Raw genomic sequence first — 18,215 nt, 5'->3', positions numbered from 1 at the left:
ATCCTGTTTATCTTGTCTGGTCTGGCCGTAAGCATCTCAAAACCCAAACAGAAGTCAGGAGTCTCCTTTTACTTGTCCTAATATTGGACAACGGGCTTTGCGTTCATGAAGACGTTTCTGCTCCTATGCTAGGGGAGTCAGTGCGGGAGCTGGACCCAACAGGACTGCTGCACATGCTTTATGTTGGAGGTATCAAAGAACCGCGGTGTTTTAGAGCCCAAAGCTGCTGTTAGTTCTTATCGGGAAATATTGGCTGCAGCAGACCTCACGGAGGTGGAAAATTCTGCTTTCTGAACGCACGACCCCAAAAATGGGCAAGTTCGTCGGTCCTTACGTCATTAGGAACTTAGTGGGAGGGAGGACTTGTTTCCATTTCTGGTAGGAGCCGATTTGTAGTCGAGGTGCCTGGGTTTGCCTCTCTAGTGGGAGAAGGGAGGGCAGGGAAAGACTTGGGAGTGTTTGGCTCTGCAGGACAGCTCCTGCTGGGAAGGGAGCCCCAACTACCCGGCCGGGAGGCTGCGGTGCTTTCTGCGACCTTGAATAATTCAACACCAGCCCCCGGAGGCTGGGCAGCTTCGGAGCAGCAAATATCCAAATTTAAATCAGCGATGTAGTGGCCAAATTACTTTTACACCTGAAATAATGTATTGAATTTCTGCCTAGAGAGGGACTTGGGTGCAGGGCCTCCGAGAAGGAAGGTGCTTTTTGTTTAGTGCCCTTACTCGTTTAAAAAACGTATCCGAAACCGAAACGCGTAGGTTCTGCTTTGATTGCTCAGCATCTATGCAACGAAGCATCTGACTCTTACGTCCTCTGGAAAGATTTTAATCTGCTTCCGCAGAGGATGTGAAACTCCCGCGAAGCCGCAAGGGTGTGAAACGCCGAGCGGAGTGTTGACGTGGCATCGAGTGGGAACATGAGGAGTCTTAAGAGCCTGATGGGGAGCGAAGGAGGTCTATTGGCACCCAGCTTCCCTATCCCAACGCTCCGGGAGCACCAGGGCGCAAGGAGGTGCCTGAAAAGCCCTTTCGCTTGAACTGGGCAATCTTCTTTCCGCTCATTCCACATTGGAAAGTCTTGTTAAAACTGATATGTTTTCCATAAGCAAATTTTTATTTTATTTAATTTTTGGTACGTTAACATAACGCCGCGGATTATATTAGATAGCCTTACTCTTCGAGGGGTGTCCATCTACATGGACGTGGGCCCAGCTGGACTTCAGTGGTGGCCAGGGCGTAGGGGACCGTTTGTGGTGCACAACCCACCTCTGCTGTGATTACTTCTGTTCGCCCTGAAGCTCTCTGAATTGTAAATTATTTGGGAATTTGGGGGGAAACGTGGTGGAAGCTAGCGTGAACTCCGTAGGCGTGCGGTGATTGAGCTCTTTTGCTCCCCCTCTGTCTTCAAGTCGGGATGCGCCTGGCTGCGGTCTTTATGCAAAATGTCAAACTTGAAACAAAAACAAACCGAGAGAAAAAACCTCAACTTCCTTTTTTTTTTTTTCTTTTTTTTTTTTCCTTCTTGTGACTATTCCTAAAATAGCTTTGTTCCCCAAAGTTAGGGAGATAGGAAGAACGTGCTTTTTGAGCGTCGGTGCCTGGAGGGGTCCAGCACAATGAAAACTGAAAAAAAAAGATATATATGTATATATAAAAGCTTTTTTTAATTCTGCTGTGGCTGGTGAGAGCTGTTGAAGGTCGAGAGAATTGATGGTACCTCCAGGACTCTGTCCACGTTGCTCCTGGTGGGTCTGGCGAGCCTCTTGGGCTGTAACGTTTACTGGAGGGGAAGTTGGCTGGTCGGGGTCCTGAGCTCCGTTAAGGGGTTGAAATGCATCTTTCTGAATCAATTGGAAGTTAAAACTGTGCTAAGTACCAGCTTGGGTCAGCTCGTTTCTAGAAAACCTGAAGATTTACTGGGGGTGGCGTGGGCAGGTGGGAGAGACGGCGACACCACCGCTTTGCTGAGGATCAGGCTTATTCCTTTATAGCTCTCAAATCCCAAATTTGTTTGCGAAAGACCACTTGCTTTTCCTGCCACCGGACCAAATACTGCAGAAAGCCGTGCCGAGGAAGCATCGAAGGGCCGGCTTAATCTGGAAAGAGCAAACTCCTGTCGGTGTGCTCTTCGGTTGGTCCTTCCTCAGTCAAGGGCTTGAAGTGGTTCACAAAACTGAGGGACGTCTCGTGGGGATGAAGCCGTCACGGGGCGGCCGACCGAATGACTTAAGTATCTTTTTTTGGTCCTATTTGTAACCGGAGCTTGAATTTATTGCCTCCTCTGTAAACCACAGATATGTCTGTCATTTGCAATTACATGCTTAAAAAAAAAAAACAAAAAAACCCACTTTATTTGTGGATTTTAAATTCATTCTTTCTCTTCGCCTTGGCGGTGGTTGTATTGAAACTTTTTGGAGGCTCGCGGAGGGAATGGGGCTGAAATCGCTTCTCACGCTGCCGGCCGACAGGCAGCAGCAGCGCAAGRCTAACGCAAGGGTCGGGTGCCGTCGCTGCGGCTGGGCGACGCGAGCGTGTAGGCACTGCGCAGCCACGCTCGGCAACGGTGACGGCGCCCGTGACAGCTCGAGCTTGTGCATAGCACAGGCAGAGGTGCAAAAAGGCAGGGACCTCGTCTGAGAACTGCTAAAAACGGGTGGAACGGCCCCATGTGTTGTAATCACTGAGCAAGCGCTGCAGCTACGGGGTCTCCAGTTTTCATTCCCGCGATGGCCCGCTCTGATCCTTACTCATGGCGATCCCCAATCAGCCGGAAAAAGTTGCGTTAATGAGTCCATTCTGCCACTTCGAGGCTTTCCCGGGAGCGCCGTTACCCTCGTGACAGCGTTGTCTGCTGGGCAGGGGAGTGCAGTAAGCTGAAGACGGGATGAAACGAAGAGGAATCCCTTCTTTGGATGGTGGAAGACTTGCGAGTTTGGCCACTTTTAGTGCTTCCATCGGTTTGGGTTCACCCTGGTTGATTCTGTCGGTTGACTATTTTTAAGATTGCTCGAGCTTTTTTTTTTTTTTCTTTTTTATTTCAAACTTAACCTACGGGAGCTGAACTTCTGTCTCTCTTTCCAAAAATACTGGAGCAATAGAAAGTGATATCTGCAACAGAAGGCATTCCCCACTATATTTAACACAGGAAGCAATTGTGGTAACTGGTTTGGTCTAATGATGATGGTCACCAGATGCACACAGCTCAATCCAGCAAAAAGTGTGCATGTTTAGCATTTCACACAACTTAAAATGTCTACATTGGTATTTACATGCATGTATAATAGCTTCTTCATGAGTTTACTGAATCCTGTAGATTAGATTTTCACTTCTGGAGTGGGGAGAAAATTGTACTACAAATTCAGTTTGGATTTTGGCGATAAAATGCTTCCAACAAAATGAGAAAATGTTCTTTCCTCTGGGTCGTAATCCGTCAGTCTCTTGGAAAGCAGTAAGCTCGGTATTACCTGGGTGGTTTCCTTAAGTGCATGGGGCACGTAACTGCCATGCATGGTGCCCTCTCATGGGCATGCCTGTTGGACTTAAACGCCTAGCAATACCTTGCTGTGACATCTCAGAAACGTCAAGCTGATGGTTTTCATTTTGTTCTTGAGGAAGGTCGTTCCGTGTCCAAAGATGCTGCAACTTGTTTGCCCAGAAAAGGTTTGTTCTTGTAGAAGCCTGTTGTTCTGAAGATCATAGTTATCACCACCTGAAGGTTGTAGTAGATGATGATGATTTGGGGAAGATTTGCTGTCTCAGTTTCAGACGGTGGTGGAGAAGGCATCTCATCGGCTGTGTGGTAGCAGACGCGCCGCATGTAGCGGCGGAACCTGAAAGGAGTGAAAAAATGAGATTGTTCGTGAATATTTTATTCAATTTAAAAAATCACACCCCCCCGATTGCTTTCCTATAGTTACTTTCTGTCGGTGTGGGAATAACATATGGCAACGTTAACCTCCCTGCAAGCGGGAAAGGGGTTCGCGGAGAAAACAATGTTCTCTTGATGAGCATTAAATCAGCTTAATAATGTTTTGATTAGGAAAAATATCCCTCAATGCCCCCGAAGAGGCRCAGGTTTTCTTGCGTTGTCTCTGTTTATTGTGTCACCTGGAGTTGTTTGGGGAAGGTGAAATACCACGTGGATTGCAAACACCGAACCATTAAGACTTCGTGAGGAATCATCAAAAATCCAGTGATCTGCTTGAAATCCRTTTCACTTCTCTAGTCTGAGCGCCTGAAAGGAAGCCGGAGTCCTCCGAGGAGGCCGCTGATGGAGAAAACACTGCGGCACTGCTACCCGGCGTGTGCCTGGATTTAACATTACCGCCACGGTTGGACAGACCAGGTTTGGCTGCTGCCGGAGGAAGCCAGCATTCCTCGTGCATCCGAAAGGCAGATTGTCTCCTAAGATTTTTTTTTCCTTAAAGCGTTGCTCACACGGGAGCACCGTATCTCCGACGCCTTAGATGGTCTCTTCCTCTGAAGCCTTCTGTGATACCTTTAGCCTAGGAGCACTTCGGGAACGAAACGCGCGGGTCCTCTCCAGCACGGGGTTTCCAGGAGTCAGCGCGGTTCATAATCGAGATACGGCTAAATGCAGCGAACAACCACCCTTTGCTCACAAAATACAGTGAATGAAAGAGAAATCAAGCAAGCTTTGCCAAACTGAGATTTGTGCAGCAGCATAGTGTCGCTACGGGGGAAAAATTCACACGGGCTCCAAAGGTGCTGGAAACGGGAGCGCTGAGCAACGTAGGCTTATAAAGAATTAAAAAAAACTTGCCATAGCTGCTTTTTGGCAGTGAGAGGAACTTGTGTGGGCRGAAGTAGTGGCAGAGTCTAGGTACGTATTTGAAGAAAGCTTTTGAGTAGATTTCACCGAACGTGATTTTTCGCGGAGAATTGAAATGGAGGAGATGAAAGGCTGGAAGAGGTGGAGCAATTCGGCAACGCTGCCCTTCCTATTGCTAACCGCCCGCCTCTTCTGCTGGGTAATATTTATTATTTCGCTTGTGCTACGGCTTCCTCATCGACGTGGGGGGGGGGAGGAAATGACAGCCAGTGCAACCTCTTTTTTTTCTCCTCTTACGCCCGTTATTTCGTGTCCTCCTAGCCTGCGGCAGGGAAGAGCCTGTGTCCTCGGAGGTCCTGGGCGGCTGCCCCGAAGCCTCCTCCTCCTTTCCGCTTCCATTAGAGCCATCAGTGAAGAGGGGGCGGCAGGGGCAAAGCGTCTTGTCTTCCTTTCTCCTTCGCCTTTCTCCATTTAGAAGCAACTAGAATTCAGTTCAATTAAAAAAAAATATATATATATATATGTGTATATATATTGAGGTTACCGCTACCAATGATCCGCATTCTCAGCTCAGGAGCACTTGGTCGCAGTGTGCTTTCAGTGACTTGACTTTTCTAAAACTTGCCTTAAAACTCGGGTGGAAAATCCGGATCATGAGGATGTTCTGCTTCCGCCCTTGGCGTTCGTCGCCGTCGAYGCGCCCGGCGTGCGCTCAGGGGCCGCTGCAACGCTGCGGGCAACCAGGCGTCTTTCGGGAGAAGCCGACCCGCGCCAGGCTCGTCTCGGAAAATCGGGAGGGCTCGCTTAAAAATGCTTTCGAGCAGCTATTTAGGAAAAGCGAAGCTGTCCTGAGGCGGAGCGGCAGCCGGAAAGCCGCGGCCGCGGTTGCCATGCCCACGGCGCGCCGGCCCGTGCYGCGGGTTTGAATGAGCCCCGGCGGCCTCGGCTCTGCGCCGTTGCTCCTGGTTACCCCCGCGGCGCCTTTCCGTGCGAGTTCCCCCGGTTTTTGCCCATCCCGCTTTCTCTCGCCGAAGCCACCNCCCTTAAGCCGCGCACGGCGAAAACGCTGCCCACGGGAGCGGAAAGGATACGGGTTTAGGGGGGCAAAACGAGCTCCCGCTCGAGCTCCGCATTGCGGATACAGTGGCCGGTTCCGGCGTCAACCCCTTAAAACGATGCTGGAAAAGCTGCGATGGCTGAAGAGTTACAGCACACGTTAGCTGCGTCCTCCTCCTCCTCCTCCTCCTCCTCCTCCTCCGTATGGAAGGAATTTGGCAGGCGACGCATTAGCGAGGGCGCGTTATAATAAAGCATCTGTGCGGGGCTTGAGCGCGAGGATAATAAAAATCCTTCCGAGTTTAAACAGGCAAATTTAAAATAACGCGCAGACGCCTCTTGCAGGTGTCGTTGTCCGTAGCGATGGAGAAGGCGAGAGGCGGTTGCGGGCAGGCTGCGACCGGCAGCCGCGCTCTTGGGCTGAAGGTRGTTGAAACACCTCCATCTGGAGGTCTTCTCCATCCGCGGCCGCAGCGGCACCGGGTAGCACCGAGTTCCTCGCTGCGAGTGCGTCGTACCGGGAGGAGACGAAGCAAGGGCAAAGCAGCTTTTGCAGAGCGCTGCTCGTCGCCGCTGCGCGTGCCCCGGGGATTTCGCTGCGCCCCGACGGGTTTTGGGTACTCCCCATCGAAGGCTGACTTTCACTTGGATGAAGGACGGGAACGATGTTTGGTTTTAAATAAAAAAAAAGCAAACTTTAGTGTGGTATATTGTCATTTTTTTAAACCARTGCAAAGCAGCATGGGGAGGACTTTCGGCGAACCAAGCTCCTTTTACTCCTGGTGCAGGGTCTCCACTGATGAAACAAGGTGGAAACCCCACGAGCAAAACCGAGCCGCCTTGTCTTCCCTCTTGGGACCGAGGGGGATTATAATGACGGATTAAAGCGAAAACCCACCGCTGCGTGCAACATCTGGCACCGCAGCTCCGTCGTGGATTTTTCCATCCGTGACTAGGTCTCATCCACGACTTCTGGCTCTGTTTTACATCTCCGGGCTTAACGCTGCGCGTCCAAAGGTTACACGGTTCCCAGGGCTGCGTGGTGGGGCTCCTCGTCCGGCGTTGCAGTGACACCRCTACCACCACGATGAGTCCCGCAGGTTTTGCCCTGCTGCCCCCAATATCCCACCGGTGGAAAGATCAACGGCTTTAGCAGAACTCTTGCAAAAGTCTCCTCCAGGGTCTCTGAGCGCTGAGGGGGATCGAGGTGGTAGGTAGCGTGAGGTGGGCATGGCTAATGCCGTTCTTCGGTGCAGCGGTCCTGAGCAGTCCACAGGAAATAAAAGCCCATATTTGCGATACGGCTGTTAAAAAGATGGATTCCTTGCCTTTCCAGGATTGCTAGGACACCCCTCACCCTCTCAGGAGGCTTCGTCCCCGTGCAACTAGTCTGCAGGTGAAGCAGCACGGCAGCCACCAGCGAAAGCGGATCGTGGCTCAGCGTGTGCCGTTTCGAGCTCTTTATAATAAATGTAAGCGAAAACAAATGTGCACGTTTCCTCGTTCTGTTAAAAAAAAAGCGAGCGGATTTACTCACCAACCTCAGTTGTGTTGACAGTAAATCGGCAGCGGGAGCCTGACAGTCGAGCCTGGAGGCGAAACTCTCCCCGTAGCGCGCTGCAGCGTGAGTGCCAGCAGCGACAAGCCTTTCCCGTCGCTCTCCGCTACTGCGGCCTCATGTTTTTTTCTTTTTTCCCTAGCTGCTAGCACGTTCGGCTCTCGCTTCCGTTAAAAATCTTCTCCTGTTGCGGTCGTCAAAGCGGAGCGGGAGCAGGTCACGGCGCCGCGGGGGGGATGCGGATGCCTGATCCGCGTCGGTCGCGGTGCAGGATTGCGCGATGCGAAACACCGAGGCCCTCGGAGGGGCCGGGGCTGCCGGGGCTGCCGGCTCCCAGGGGCCAGCAAAAGGGTGCTTAGGGAGCAAGAGCATTAACGATGGTCGTAAAGGGGTGATGCTTTTGGAGAAGTATCGATACGCTGTCGATCTGAACTTGCAACCCAGAGGGAGGGAGGGGGGGAAAAAAAGCACAATATCCAGCCTGCGACAATGTTGTATTTATATCTTCAGCTCAAAAAATCCATCTGGGCGCAGGAATGAAGAACATCCTCTTGCTGGCCGGAGCTGTAACCATTTTTAGACATCTGGCCAGAGCTCGTTTCTCGCTGCTGCTTCCTGAAGAGCCGCTCCGCTTCCCTGCCCCAGCTTCGCAGGCCGTGCGCAAAGGAGACGGCGTGGGAAACCGGGAGCTTCGGGAGAGCCCGAGCCGCCCGTCGACTTGATCGCGCCAGCCGTCTCGCGTGAATCTGCCCCACGAGCGCCCGGTCGCGTTGTCCTGGCCGAAACCCCCCGTTCGTTTGGCGGTCTTTGGGGTGGCATTTGAGAGGAGGGAACCGGGACGTGACTGGCCCCCATGAGATGTTTCTCCAAAACCTTTGGGAGATCTGGGGCTGAGGAGGATGAATTGGTTCGCTGTGTTCGTTCACCTCCAAAAGCAGGACGCGGCCACAAGCCGCCTTTTACCAGGTTGTACCCCTGTTAAGAAGTGCCYGGTAGGTGAGCGCACCTTCCCGAAAACAGAGCCCCAGGCGCCTTCCGAGGTAGCTCCCGATGGCCGTTCTCGCCCTGAATCGCCCTGCTAAAAATCGATAGCGTCTCGTCGCCACCTCAAAGCTGTTTCCAGCAAACTTGGAAAGCGGGGGGGAGAAAAAGAGCGRGTCGTGAATTTTTTTTCTTTTAATACATATTTATATTCATCAAGGGAGTCCAAGGCAGAAGAGGAATAGAAAGGTTGCAGATGTTTTATTAGACTAAAAAATCGCCCCGTAAGTATTGCACGCTACCGTATGCCCAGCGTGGTTAGCAGCTCCGATGCCCGCAGCATCGCGCTTACCAGTACGGCTGCGACATCCTAAAACGAATGCCGGTAAGGTCACAGCGTGCTGGCACATCTCCTAATGCCCGTAGCGGCCGATATACCGCTATTTGCTTATCGGCTCGGTGCTGACGGGCGCCTCTCGCATGCGACTGCGTTATTTCCCAGCAAGCATCCGCTGGGACGTGGCTCCGAACAGCCGCCGTCCGTGACCGTCTTTGCGTAGCCATGGGTTGGTTTTTTTTCCCCCCTCCCAACTATGTCATATCGGTCTTGCAAAGATGCTGCTTTTCCTTAAGAGCTTTCCTGGGTGTCTTCCCACTCTTTCCAATACTCCCGATAAAAAAGTGAATTTTTGCAAGCCCGCCGCTCGGCGAGGATTGGTGCGTCCGCTCCCRGGCATCCCGTTGGCCCTCGGCCTCGCTCCCGCTCCGTCCGCAGGAGCACATCCGGAAGATAACGAAACGGGGCAAAGAAAACGCAAGGGCGAGACTTCTACGTGCGCGCGCGCGGCGAGCCAAGGAAAGGAAGGCAGAAAGACTTGGCAAGGGAAACGCTCTCGCCGCGAACAGAATGGGTTTTTTCTTTTTTATATGTGCGTTTCCCCCTCCCCGGTTCAGAACAGGCGGTTGGGTTCGGAAGGCTCGAACCCTGCTGTTTTATCTCTGGGTGTGCCTTTGCTGCAGGCTCTTATCAGGTGTGTCCTGGTGAGCTAAAGCTTTCAAACAAAACCCTTTCACTGGAGCTTGAACGCGCGCCCTAAGCCGGGTTAATGTGTTTAGTCAGGGTTGGTGTCYGCATTGTTTTAATTCAGGGTGGAATCTGTCCACAGGAAGAAAAAAAACAAAAAAAAACCCCTTTTTTTTTTCTTTTCTGATCTTTTATAAGTGGTTGGGGAAAAAAAAAAAAATCCTTGGGCCCTTCAGTACGGAGGAGCCTTGAGTCTTCCCCGAGAGAAGGGATGAGCGGARGGAGGTTAAAAACGTTAGCGGGGATGCGCGGGAACGCCGGCAGCGCCGTTTAGATGACTGCGCCTTAGTGGCTTCGGGTAGAAACGTCGGGAAGATCTACTCTCCGAAAACGGGCCGGTTTGTGCCGTTGCCAAGGAAGCAGCGAGATGCTCTCTTTGCTCTCCGCCGCTTGCTCGGCTTTGCAACGCTGTTTGCTCGGGGGAAAGGAGAAACGTTGAGGAGCGGAACGGTGAGAAGTCTTGGCATTTGCGGCTGCCGGCTGCGCGGTGGCGCTTCTCTTGGTACGGCGAATAGGCAGGGCGTTGGGTTTTTATTTTATTCCTTTTCTTTTCTTTTTTTTAATTGGGAAGGGAGGTAGTAATTGGACGTTGCCCCATTTTCAGATGGGGAATTGTGTTTGTCAGGCTGGAGCAGGAACCGCCGGAGCGGGTCAGCTCGGCGCCTTGTGCCAAGGCCGCGTCCCAGGCCACATCCCCGTTCTGCGCTCGCGTGAAAACCGGGGGAAGAAGCTATTTATAACGGAAACAAAAACAAATCGGTTTTATACTCGGAGAGAAAATAAGGCAGTGAGGTGAGGAATAGCTTTATTTGGCTTGTTTTTTTAAATCTTCCTCTACTCAGTTCCCCTTAGCAGCAAAGCCTGTTTGGAGTGGTGGCGTGGCCAGCTGAGTCTGCATTTCCCTTTTTGTCCAATTGATTTGTTTTGGAGAATCTTTTGGCAACGCTTTCATATATTTTTGAATTATCGGAATCCAAAGCTAACGTGTTGGTGACAGATTTAAACTGATTGTCACCAAAGGGTGGAAAAAATGGTTCTCGAAGTGCCTGAAGCTGCTGCTGTGCCGGGATGTTCTGTACTCCAGGAGGGCTTGAGAACTGCTGGGGACTCAGGTGCCGATGTTGGAGCATTGCCAATGTCAGTAATACTTCTTAGAGATGGAGAGATGAGCTGACTTTCCCTGCTGAACTGCTTAGGGGGTTCTGTTTAAAGAAGAAAAAAAAAAAACCCGGCAACTTGTGCCTAAGGGCGTGCATTAAGTCCGGGAGCTGCGGAGCAGCAGAAGGACACGGGCTGGTTTCTTGTCGATAGGACTCGTCGCTCTGCCTCGCTGTCTTGTGGGGCTTTGGCTAATACCCTGTTAATTCCTTTGGCCCTGCTGCTGGGCCAGCAAACTCCTGTCCCCCCCTTTACTGTGCACGGGACATCCCCCAATTTCAGTGTGCCGAGACCACTGCTTTTTTAGCAGACTAGATGATCTCCCGAGGTCCCTTCCAACCTCAACCATTCCGTGGTTCTGTGATTTTCACTCTTCAAGGCGGCCCTCGTTTTTGCTTTATTGCAATCTTTCATTTTTGTTCTACTTCCTTTGCCGTGGGTTGGTTTGATTTGCTGGCTGCATCTGGCTGTAAACATTTGCGGCTTTGATCATCTGTCCTATAGGCGCCTTTGTAGGACTCATAGTATTTCCAGCCTGCCAGGTCTCTGGGGTATGGCCTGCTTCTGTGCTGGAGATGCAGAGCTTCTCGGTGCTGCTATAAATAGGATCCTTTGATATTTATAAGGTCAAAACTGCAAGGAAATGAACCAATGTTAAGGTAGAGAGCATTGCAAACCTTTCACTTGGGCTCCTATTCCTTGTCTCTTCTGGCATTTAAGCACTGTTCCTCTCTGAAAATTTATCACTTTTACCRTGCGCTGTGCAGAGTGTATTTTGTTTGGTCTCACCTGTGGTGCAGTAACTATTACCATGTGTTTGCCCCAACCTAATTTTTCAAACACTTTTAACTCTGGCTGGATCCTGGAGAATAGATTGAGCTTGAATTCTCCTTGAAGTAAGAGCGTTGAAGTCCCACAGGTAGGATTTCTTCATCGTGATGGTCCCATATGGCAGTTGAATTCGTGTCTGGTTTTGGTAGGCAAATTGAATGCCGGTGGGGGCTTGGAGAAGGACCGAGGTATCACCCACAGGCAGGTCCATGCTCAGCCTGGCGCAGCTCACTGTTGGGGTCCCTGCGAGCACTAACGAAGCTGTCATCCTGGTGGGTGTGCTTAACGGTGGCCCAGCAGCCATTCGAGGCTCTCCCGTGCTCAGGAGCCTGCTCCTTAGGGTATCTACAGAGCCATATTTCCTTAAGGGACCATGAAGAAGGGCATAACTGGGAGAAGACAAGGTTAGCAGGAAGGTAGRCCTAGTAGCATATAGATGTAGTTTTATGGGCACCACTGTCAGTGAAGCTCAAGGAGGAGAAGCTGCCATTTGACATTTTATTCGTTCCTCCGATATCCTTGTTCATTCAGCTGGCAACATTTAGGGTTTTTTCTTTCAGGGCAAGGACTGTCAGGGATCTCGGTCAGCATCCCCATCGCTATTGTAATTCAGGTGGGGATGGATTGGAAGGAGGAAAGTTGAGTAGCTCTACTGTTTTTTTGTTGGTTTTTTTGCAAGGATGATTTCATTTCCTCATGTTAAGGATTGATAAAGCAAAGTGCAGGGGATTTGAGTCTTGTACTTTTTTTTTTTCTTTTTGCAAGTGTGTTTGCACTGCGGTAGTTGATTTTTCTAGCAGCCTTTTCCTGCCACTGTCTATAAATAGGCCTGTTCTTGTGCATCGCATGGGGGGTTAGGGTGAGAAGCTTGGAAAGGAGGGTTATTTTGGGTAGTGGGAGAGTTTAGATGAGAGAGCAGGGAGGGAAACGAATTTCTGACAAAGTCAGTACGGCACGGCGGTAATTCCGGAAAGTCTTCTCGCCCCTTCTCCTCTGCTATTTAGGGTTTTYTCTGGGAAAGGGGATGATGGTCCACTGGTGGCACTTACCTGCTGGACYGGTGGTGGCTTGCCAGCACAAAGTCATCGTTTTCCACTGTGGCAGCTCACTCGCAGCACTGTCCCGGAGGATCACGGCAGATTGCAAACACTCAGTGCAATCATACCATCCCAATTAGCATAATAACACTGTCTAATTTATGCACAAATTGTCCTCATTTATGTGTGTTGGATACATATGATTAAACCAAGCACAGAACTGTGTCCCGCTTTAATACAACTGTTGAAGCGTGAAGCTGCGTATACCACTAAATGTTTGTGTCTCAGGAAATTGTTCTCCAAAATATGTGGGTTTTTTATGTTTTTATAGTGGTAAACTTCATGCCATTTTGCCCCTGACATTCCAGTAGCAGCAGGTGGCAGGAGGCAACGGAGAACAAAGGATTCCTGTACGGAGATTTGTCTGGATTAAAGGCAGCTTTAATTTGCCTAGATGCCCTTGGCTTTCAGCTGGATTACCCAGGTGGTGGGATTTGGTTCTGTCTAGCCAACTAATACCGGGCTTACTGTTACTTTAATAATTTTAAGAAGAGAGGGAACAGCCCTGTAACTGTAGGCCTCTTTTGTCAACCCCATGTGGAGCAGGTCTGGAGCATCTCTGTGTATAATGTTTTATAATATTAACCCTAAGAAGCCAAACCAACCCATACCTGTCATCGTCTAAAGTCCCATCTAGTGCTGCAACTCTCAAAGCACTTCCTAAATAGGATTAAGATAGGTCTTGGCTTGTTAGCTGGTGTTCTGCGTTTTTATATGCAAAATGTGACTTCTGGGCAGTGAAATTGTGCCGCAATGAGCAGGATGGTCTAGCACGGAAATGTCCAGCTGGTGCACCTTGAGTGAAACTCTGATTTTGGATGCCTGCTAGTCTCTGTGTGTCCACCTAATATTTATGGACATGAGTTGCTGCTGATATGCTCGTGGTGGACACTGGCACAACTTGCCCGCAGAGGTTTAGCAACTTTAGTTTAGAGGGTAAAGTAGGGTACCAGGCATTGAATTGGATTTGGTATGGTCATTAACCTTCTCTTTGGGGAGCGAAGAAGGACTGAGGAGTAGTGCCTTTCTTCTGGTCCCATCTATCTCTTTGTAGGTACTGCTTGTCGATGTAATTGCTGTTTTGGGGAGGATCATCATGCTGTTCCTCCTTACCTTGTGATAAGACCTTGACCATCTGTGTGGACACCACTGTGTTAGAAGTGATTGGAAGGTGTTCACCACCATGCGCTTAGCTCTGTTCATGCCATTTTCCTGTTGTTTCTTGATGGAAACCAGCACCACAGTTGCCGTCCTGGGTTTCCCAAACTCAGAGATAAGCTGCCTCTGTTGTTTGTTGAGGTGCAAGCGTGATTCAACCCAACGTACGTGGGCCCAACATACAATAGTGGACAGATTTACCTGATTAATATATCTTCATCCAAACCTTTGTGAATAACTGAGGTGGTCTAATCAGATTGGAGGGTGTCAAGGGTGGTGGGTGGYGAACATGAGTTATCACAGTCAGCTGACTGCACCGTGGCGAGCCCGTGCAGCGTTCGTATCCTCAGGATATTGCAGTTTTGGAAGATTACCTGGCAATCGGATTACATTGCTGGCACGCTGCGTCGCGATCGGATCGTGCCAAGGCAGACCAGTGGGAATACTGGTGCGTGGCCCATGCTTAATGAGCTCAACGTGGGACATGCCACCTTCTGTCAGTTCTGCGGTACGTGTTTGCTCTTTGGCAGTCACGTTTTCTCTAYGGACAGGCCACACGACTAACCTCTGAGTACAGATCTGGACATAAGATTTTCTCGAAAGTTTTTTTAACATAAGATGTTTCAGCTGTTACATACTTGAGCAGCTTGAGTACATGTCTGTACCGCGCTTTCCTTGTCAGAAAGAACAAGGTTTATGCGTCACTGCAAGTTGTGCTTCATGAGTTAGTCTGTTTTTCTCTTACTGATAATGTTTTATAACTATCTGAACACACACCCTGCTCCAAAACTATTCAAATGTGTTGCGTTGACTTCTGCATGCTTTTGGGTCGGGGCCCTCAGTCTCCTTTGTTTTCCTTCTGCCTTTGTGTTTGCTTTTTTAGTTACCTTCCAAAGTAAGTTTTTCCTCCAGCATGATGTCTGCTTCATCCTGGAAGGAGATGTGAGCATAGACTGCGTGTGTGTCTTGCTCCAAGCTTTAGGAAAATTCAACTTTATTCCTGCTTCCCTTTTAACTATCAGGCGATGCTAATAACTGCAGCTCGACTGGAGGGAGGAGGGTGAAGGGGAATCTTTTGTTCCTTTAAGACTTTCCAGAGCTGGTTGTGAATGTTAAGTCTGGAAACTTTTCTCTTCTTGCACTTCTCAATACTGTCTGAGGCTGCATTTTGAATCTAGGAGCTTTGTGAATGAGTAAATAGACCAGGGAAATATTGATGGTGTCGTTGCTTATGGAAACTTCCTAATTTGGTCTTGTAAAATCTACCTGGAAATTCCCTACTTTGTTTTAAAAGCCATATAGTTAACTAGCTCATTTGGTGGATGGAAGGACCTCATCCCTGTTTTGTGGAGCGAAGAGGACAGGCTGAAGGCTAGGCTATGTTTCTGTAGCAGCCTGGAGGAGGAGATGCTTCTGCCCAAAAAAGCAGCACTCCTAGGAGGCATCACAATTTGGGAAAAGCTGGATCATAAGGAAGAAAATGCAAGAAGTTTGGGGGGGAGCAGTAAGCTAGGCACGTGGGGGACACCAGTGGGGTGCTCACTTTGGCCCAGAGAAGAGGAGGAAGCCGAGGCCTTAGCTATTTTCCGGTTGCTCTAAAGAGGAAATACTTGGGAAAATAACCCTCCTCTTTTCCTGCCTGCCCAGATTCAATGTTTTGGGGKTTTTTTAATCTGCTGTTGGATGTAAAAGGGGAGGTCCTCTGTATTGGCTCAGAAATCTATTGAGGCTCTCTCCCACAGCATCTTACCCACAACCTCCAAGGGATAAGTCTGAAAGCCAGAGGTGAAAATGGAGCTTGCTGACTGCTAATCGTGTGTTCAGATTAGTCATTTATTCTAGCAGACTTAAGAGCAGGCCTGAGCTCCAGATCTCAATGCTCTGAAAGCCCCCGTTCTATCACGCTTGCCTAAGTCAAATTTTTTGTTCTTTGTAGAGCAAAATCAGCCTTGTGTGCCCATCTGATTGAAGTGCTGAGACTTGTCTAATTGAACAAGAGCTCAAGTAAGCAGTTGAGTAGATGCAAAGCAGCAAGGAGATCACCCAAGCGTTGTGTCTGAGCGCCGCGGTGGCTTGGCACCAGCCGAGCAGATGGCTAGGTCGCATCCTGCCCTGGGCTAGGCAGCCTAGGGGGTTGGGAGAGAAGATTTTGATAGAAAAAAGTATTCATTTAATTAAATGGTTCAGTTCAGAATCTACAGATGCCTCAGGTCTCTGATCTCTTACTTCATAGCATCAGCCCAGAACATAGCACTAGTAAAAAGAGAGGGGTTGTTGCGCAGGGCGTTGTGCAATCTCCTGCAAAGAGATGGTTGCCAGTCCAGGAGACAGGGCTGATGTGGGCAAAAGATATTTTGGGAGGGAGATGAGAGACGCAGAGCATGGAAACAACTTGACCTGTCGTGCAGTAGTTGGGATCAGCTGAGAGCAGTCCTGGCTGCCTGAGCAACCAACCAGTCTGGCTGTCTCACTGGTAGGTGACCCTCAGAAATCTTGGTGACGGACAAGTTTGGCTTTCTGGCCTCTTTAGTTTGGGTGGGAAAACATCAACGTAGGTGGAACAGCTTTTTCAAATGCCTCAACCACTTGCTCTAGGTAAATAAGCACTCCTGAGAGCCAAAGGCAAATATAGCGCCTGTGCTTCCCAGCAGCAGCGGGAGCGATGGGAAGATGGGGCCAGAGCAAGGAGCAGGAGGCCAAGACGTGGCCTTGCACGTCCCCGGCCACGTGTGGGACGCAGCAGTACCTTGGACAAGTCCGGGCCGTTGCTGCGCCTGCTTCAGCAACCATCCTGCGGGTCAACAGAGCTTGTATTAAAACTATTTTTAAGCTCAAATTCTTCAATATTAGAGCAGCTAGGAACCTGGAAAAATAAAGTATGGACTTGAAATGCAGCCCTGAGATGCTCGGCAGGAAAATGCGGTTAGGGCTTAGTGTTGAGTTCRTGCTCTTGGTCTTTAAAACTGACCTTACTGTTTCAAGGAGAGTGGGGTAGATGCATGGGAAATAAAACAGCCATCTCTCTTCAGTTTTATCGGACCGTATTTCTTAACGTAGTTATGGAGCACCTTTCTGCACTTGAAACTCAAGGGGGGATAAATACGTTCCTGGATGAAAACGTTCGGGTTCAGAGCACCCCGTAAGGCGAAGCAGGACCAGGTGGCTCGTAGCGCGCCGGCCAACGTCGCCGGCGCCCTCCCCGCTCCCTCAATGCTGCTATTGTGCCGATTCACAACCCGYGGCTTTGTGCCGGCCTCATCCCGTGACTGAAGGGCTTCAGCGCCGCGATGGAGCGAGCGCGGGAGGGTCRGGGAAGCAGCTCCGGCTTTCCCGGAGCCTCCTTCCCTGCCTGATGCTGCTGGTTGCCTGCGCTGTGGAGTTGTCTCCAGCGGCTTAGCCTGAATCTTTCCTTCTTCAAAGGGGGATTTTTAAGACGTCCCTGAAATAAAAATGATCTCCTTACTAGGTGTGGACCTTCTTAACCGTTAGCTTTTTATATCACCCCAAATACCAGCGTTCATATTGCACCATGCTGAATGTCACGCTCTCTCCTCCGCGCTTGTAGTGGCTGTTTCTGACCCATAAATCCCCTTCTATTGGCTGTGCCTAAAAGCTCTTTTATCACTGGAAACACCCAAGATTGTGCCTCCTGTATTTAAAATAATTCCGTATATTCTTCCTGCCTCGGAGCAAGTCTGTCTCCAGCTTGACCAATAACAGAAAGTTGCATTTTGCATATAGGTAAAACGAAGTGGAATGGATTTGCTGGAGGGCTGCGAAAACATGCAGTTTGCCGAAGGTGTTGCTGAATTGTAACTGTTTGATTTAAAAGGCTTGTTTTTTTGATTTATTTGCAGGGGGCCCCGCTAGAAGAACCTTTATGGGATCCTAATGACATGCAGGTGGATGATTTACTTGTGGTAATTAAGGTAGGAAGAAGCGTTGTTAATTTTGGCATCTCGGAGTTTGCCCTCTTCTTGAAATAGAAGAGGGACAGCCCAGTCATCGCGCTATTTAAGGCTTCGGTGCTCTGCGCCGGCAATACGGAGCAGCAGGCTGCCGGGGCAGGAACTTGTTGTTTGAGTAAAGAGTCCCTTTAAACGCAGGGGGAAGGGATGGCTTATTTAAGAATTACCTGGGAACATAGCTAAGTGGAAAAAAATCCTACTTCCTCCCCCGAAGGATAATGAGCTCTCTGTTGGGCTAGAATTGGAGGTGGCATGACTCTTATTTGAAAGAACTCAGCACAGGGATTATTTTGTTCTGCTGAAACTTAGTGGTTGCGGTGGAATTCAGGTTCTGACTTGTCATCTTTAAAAAGAAAAAAAARAAAAAGCCCTAAAAATATATTTTATTAGTTTATTTTCATCATCGTGAGCTTCTGTGGAAAGCTGGTCTATCTCCAAATGTGGTAAGAGAGAGTACTCAATTTTTTAATTAAACGCAGGAAAATCCCTGGTCTTAAAAACACTGAAGTATTGGCCAAAATTGGAAAATAAAA

General features: G+C 49.6%; 1 protein-coding gene across 4 annotated transcripts in view; it reads left to right on the top strand.

Moving 5' to 3' along the window:
* Positions 1–18,215, top strand: part of PTPRA (protein tyrosine phosphatase, receptor type A) — a 97,954-nt gene that overhangs the window by 22,840 nt on the left and 56,899 nt on the right. Inside the window, exon 3 of one of the 4 annotated variants that reach the window (XM_026072749.1) lies at positions 17,572–17,643. The exons of the other annotated variants lie outside the window; for them this stretch is intronic. Within the exon in view, the coding sequence (XP_025928534.1) occupies positions 17,611–17,643 (33 nt within the window). The 5' untranslated portion in view covers positions 17,572–17,610. The remainder of the gene's footprint in view (positions 1–17,571; positions 17,644–18,215) is intronic. 4 annotated transcript variants of the gene reach the window in all.

The sequence above is a fragment of the Apteryx rowi genome, unplaced genomic scaffold (genome assembly GCF_003343035.1).
Source record: "Apteryx rowi isolate R43461 unplaced genomic scaffold, aptRow1 scaffold_35, whole genome shotgun sequence".
Taxonomy (NCBI): Eukaryota; Metazoa; Chordata; class Aves; order Apterygiformes; family Apterygidae; genus Apteryx; species Apteryx rowi.
The sequence above is the reverse complement of the archived record's forward strand: the minus strand, read 5'-3'. Positions and strand labels throughout refer to the sequence as shown.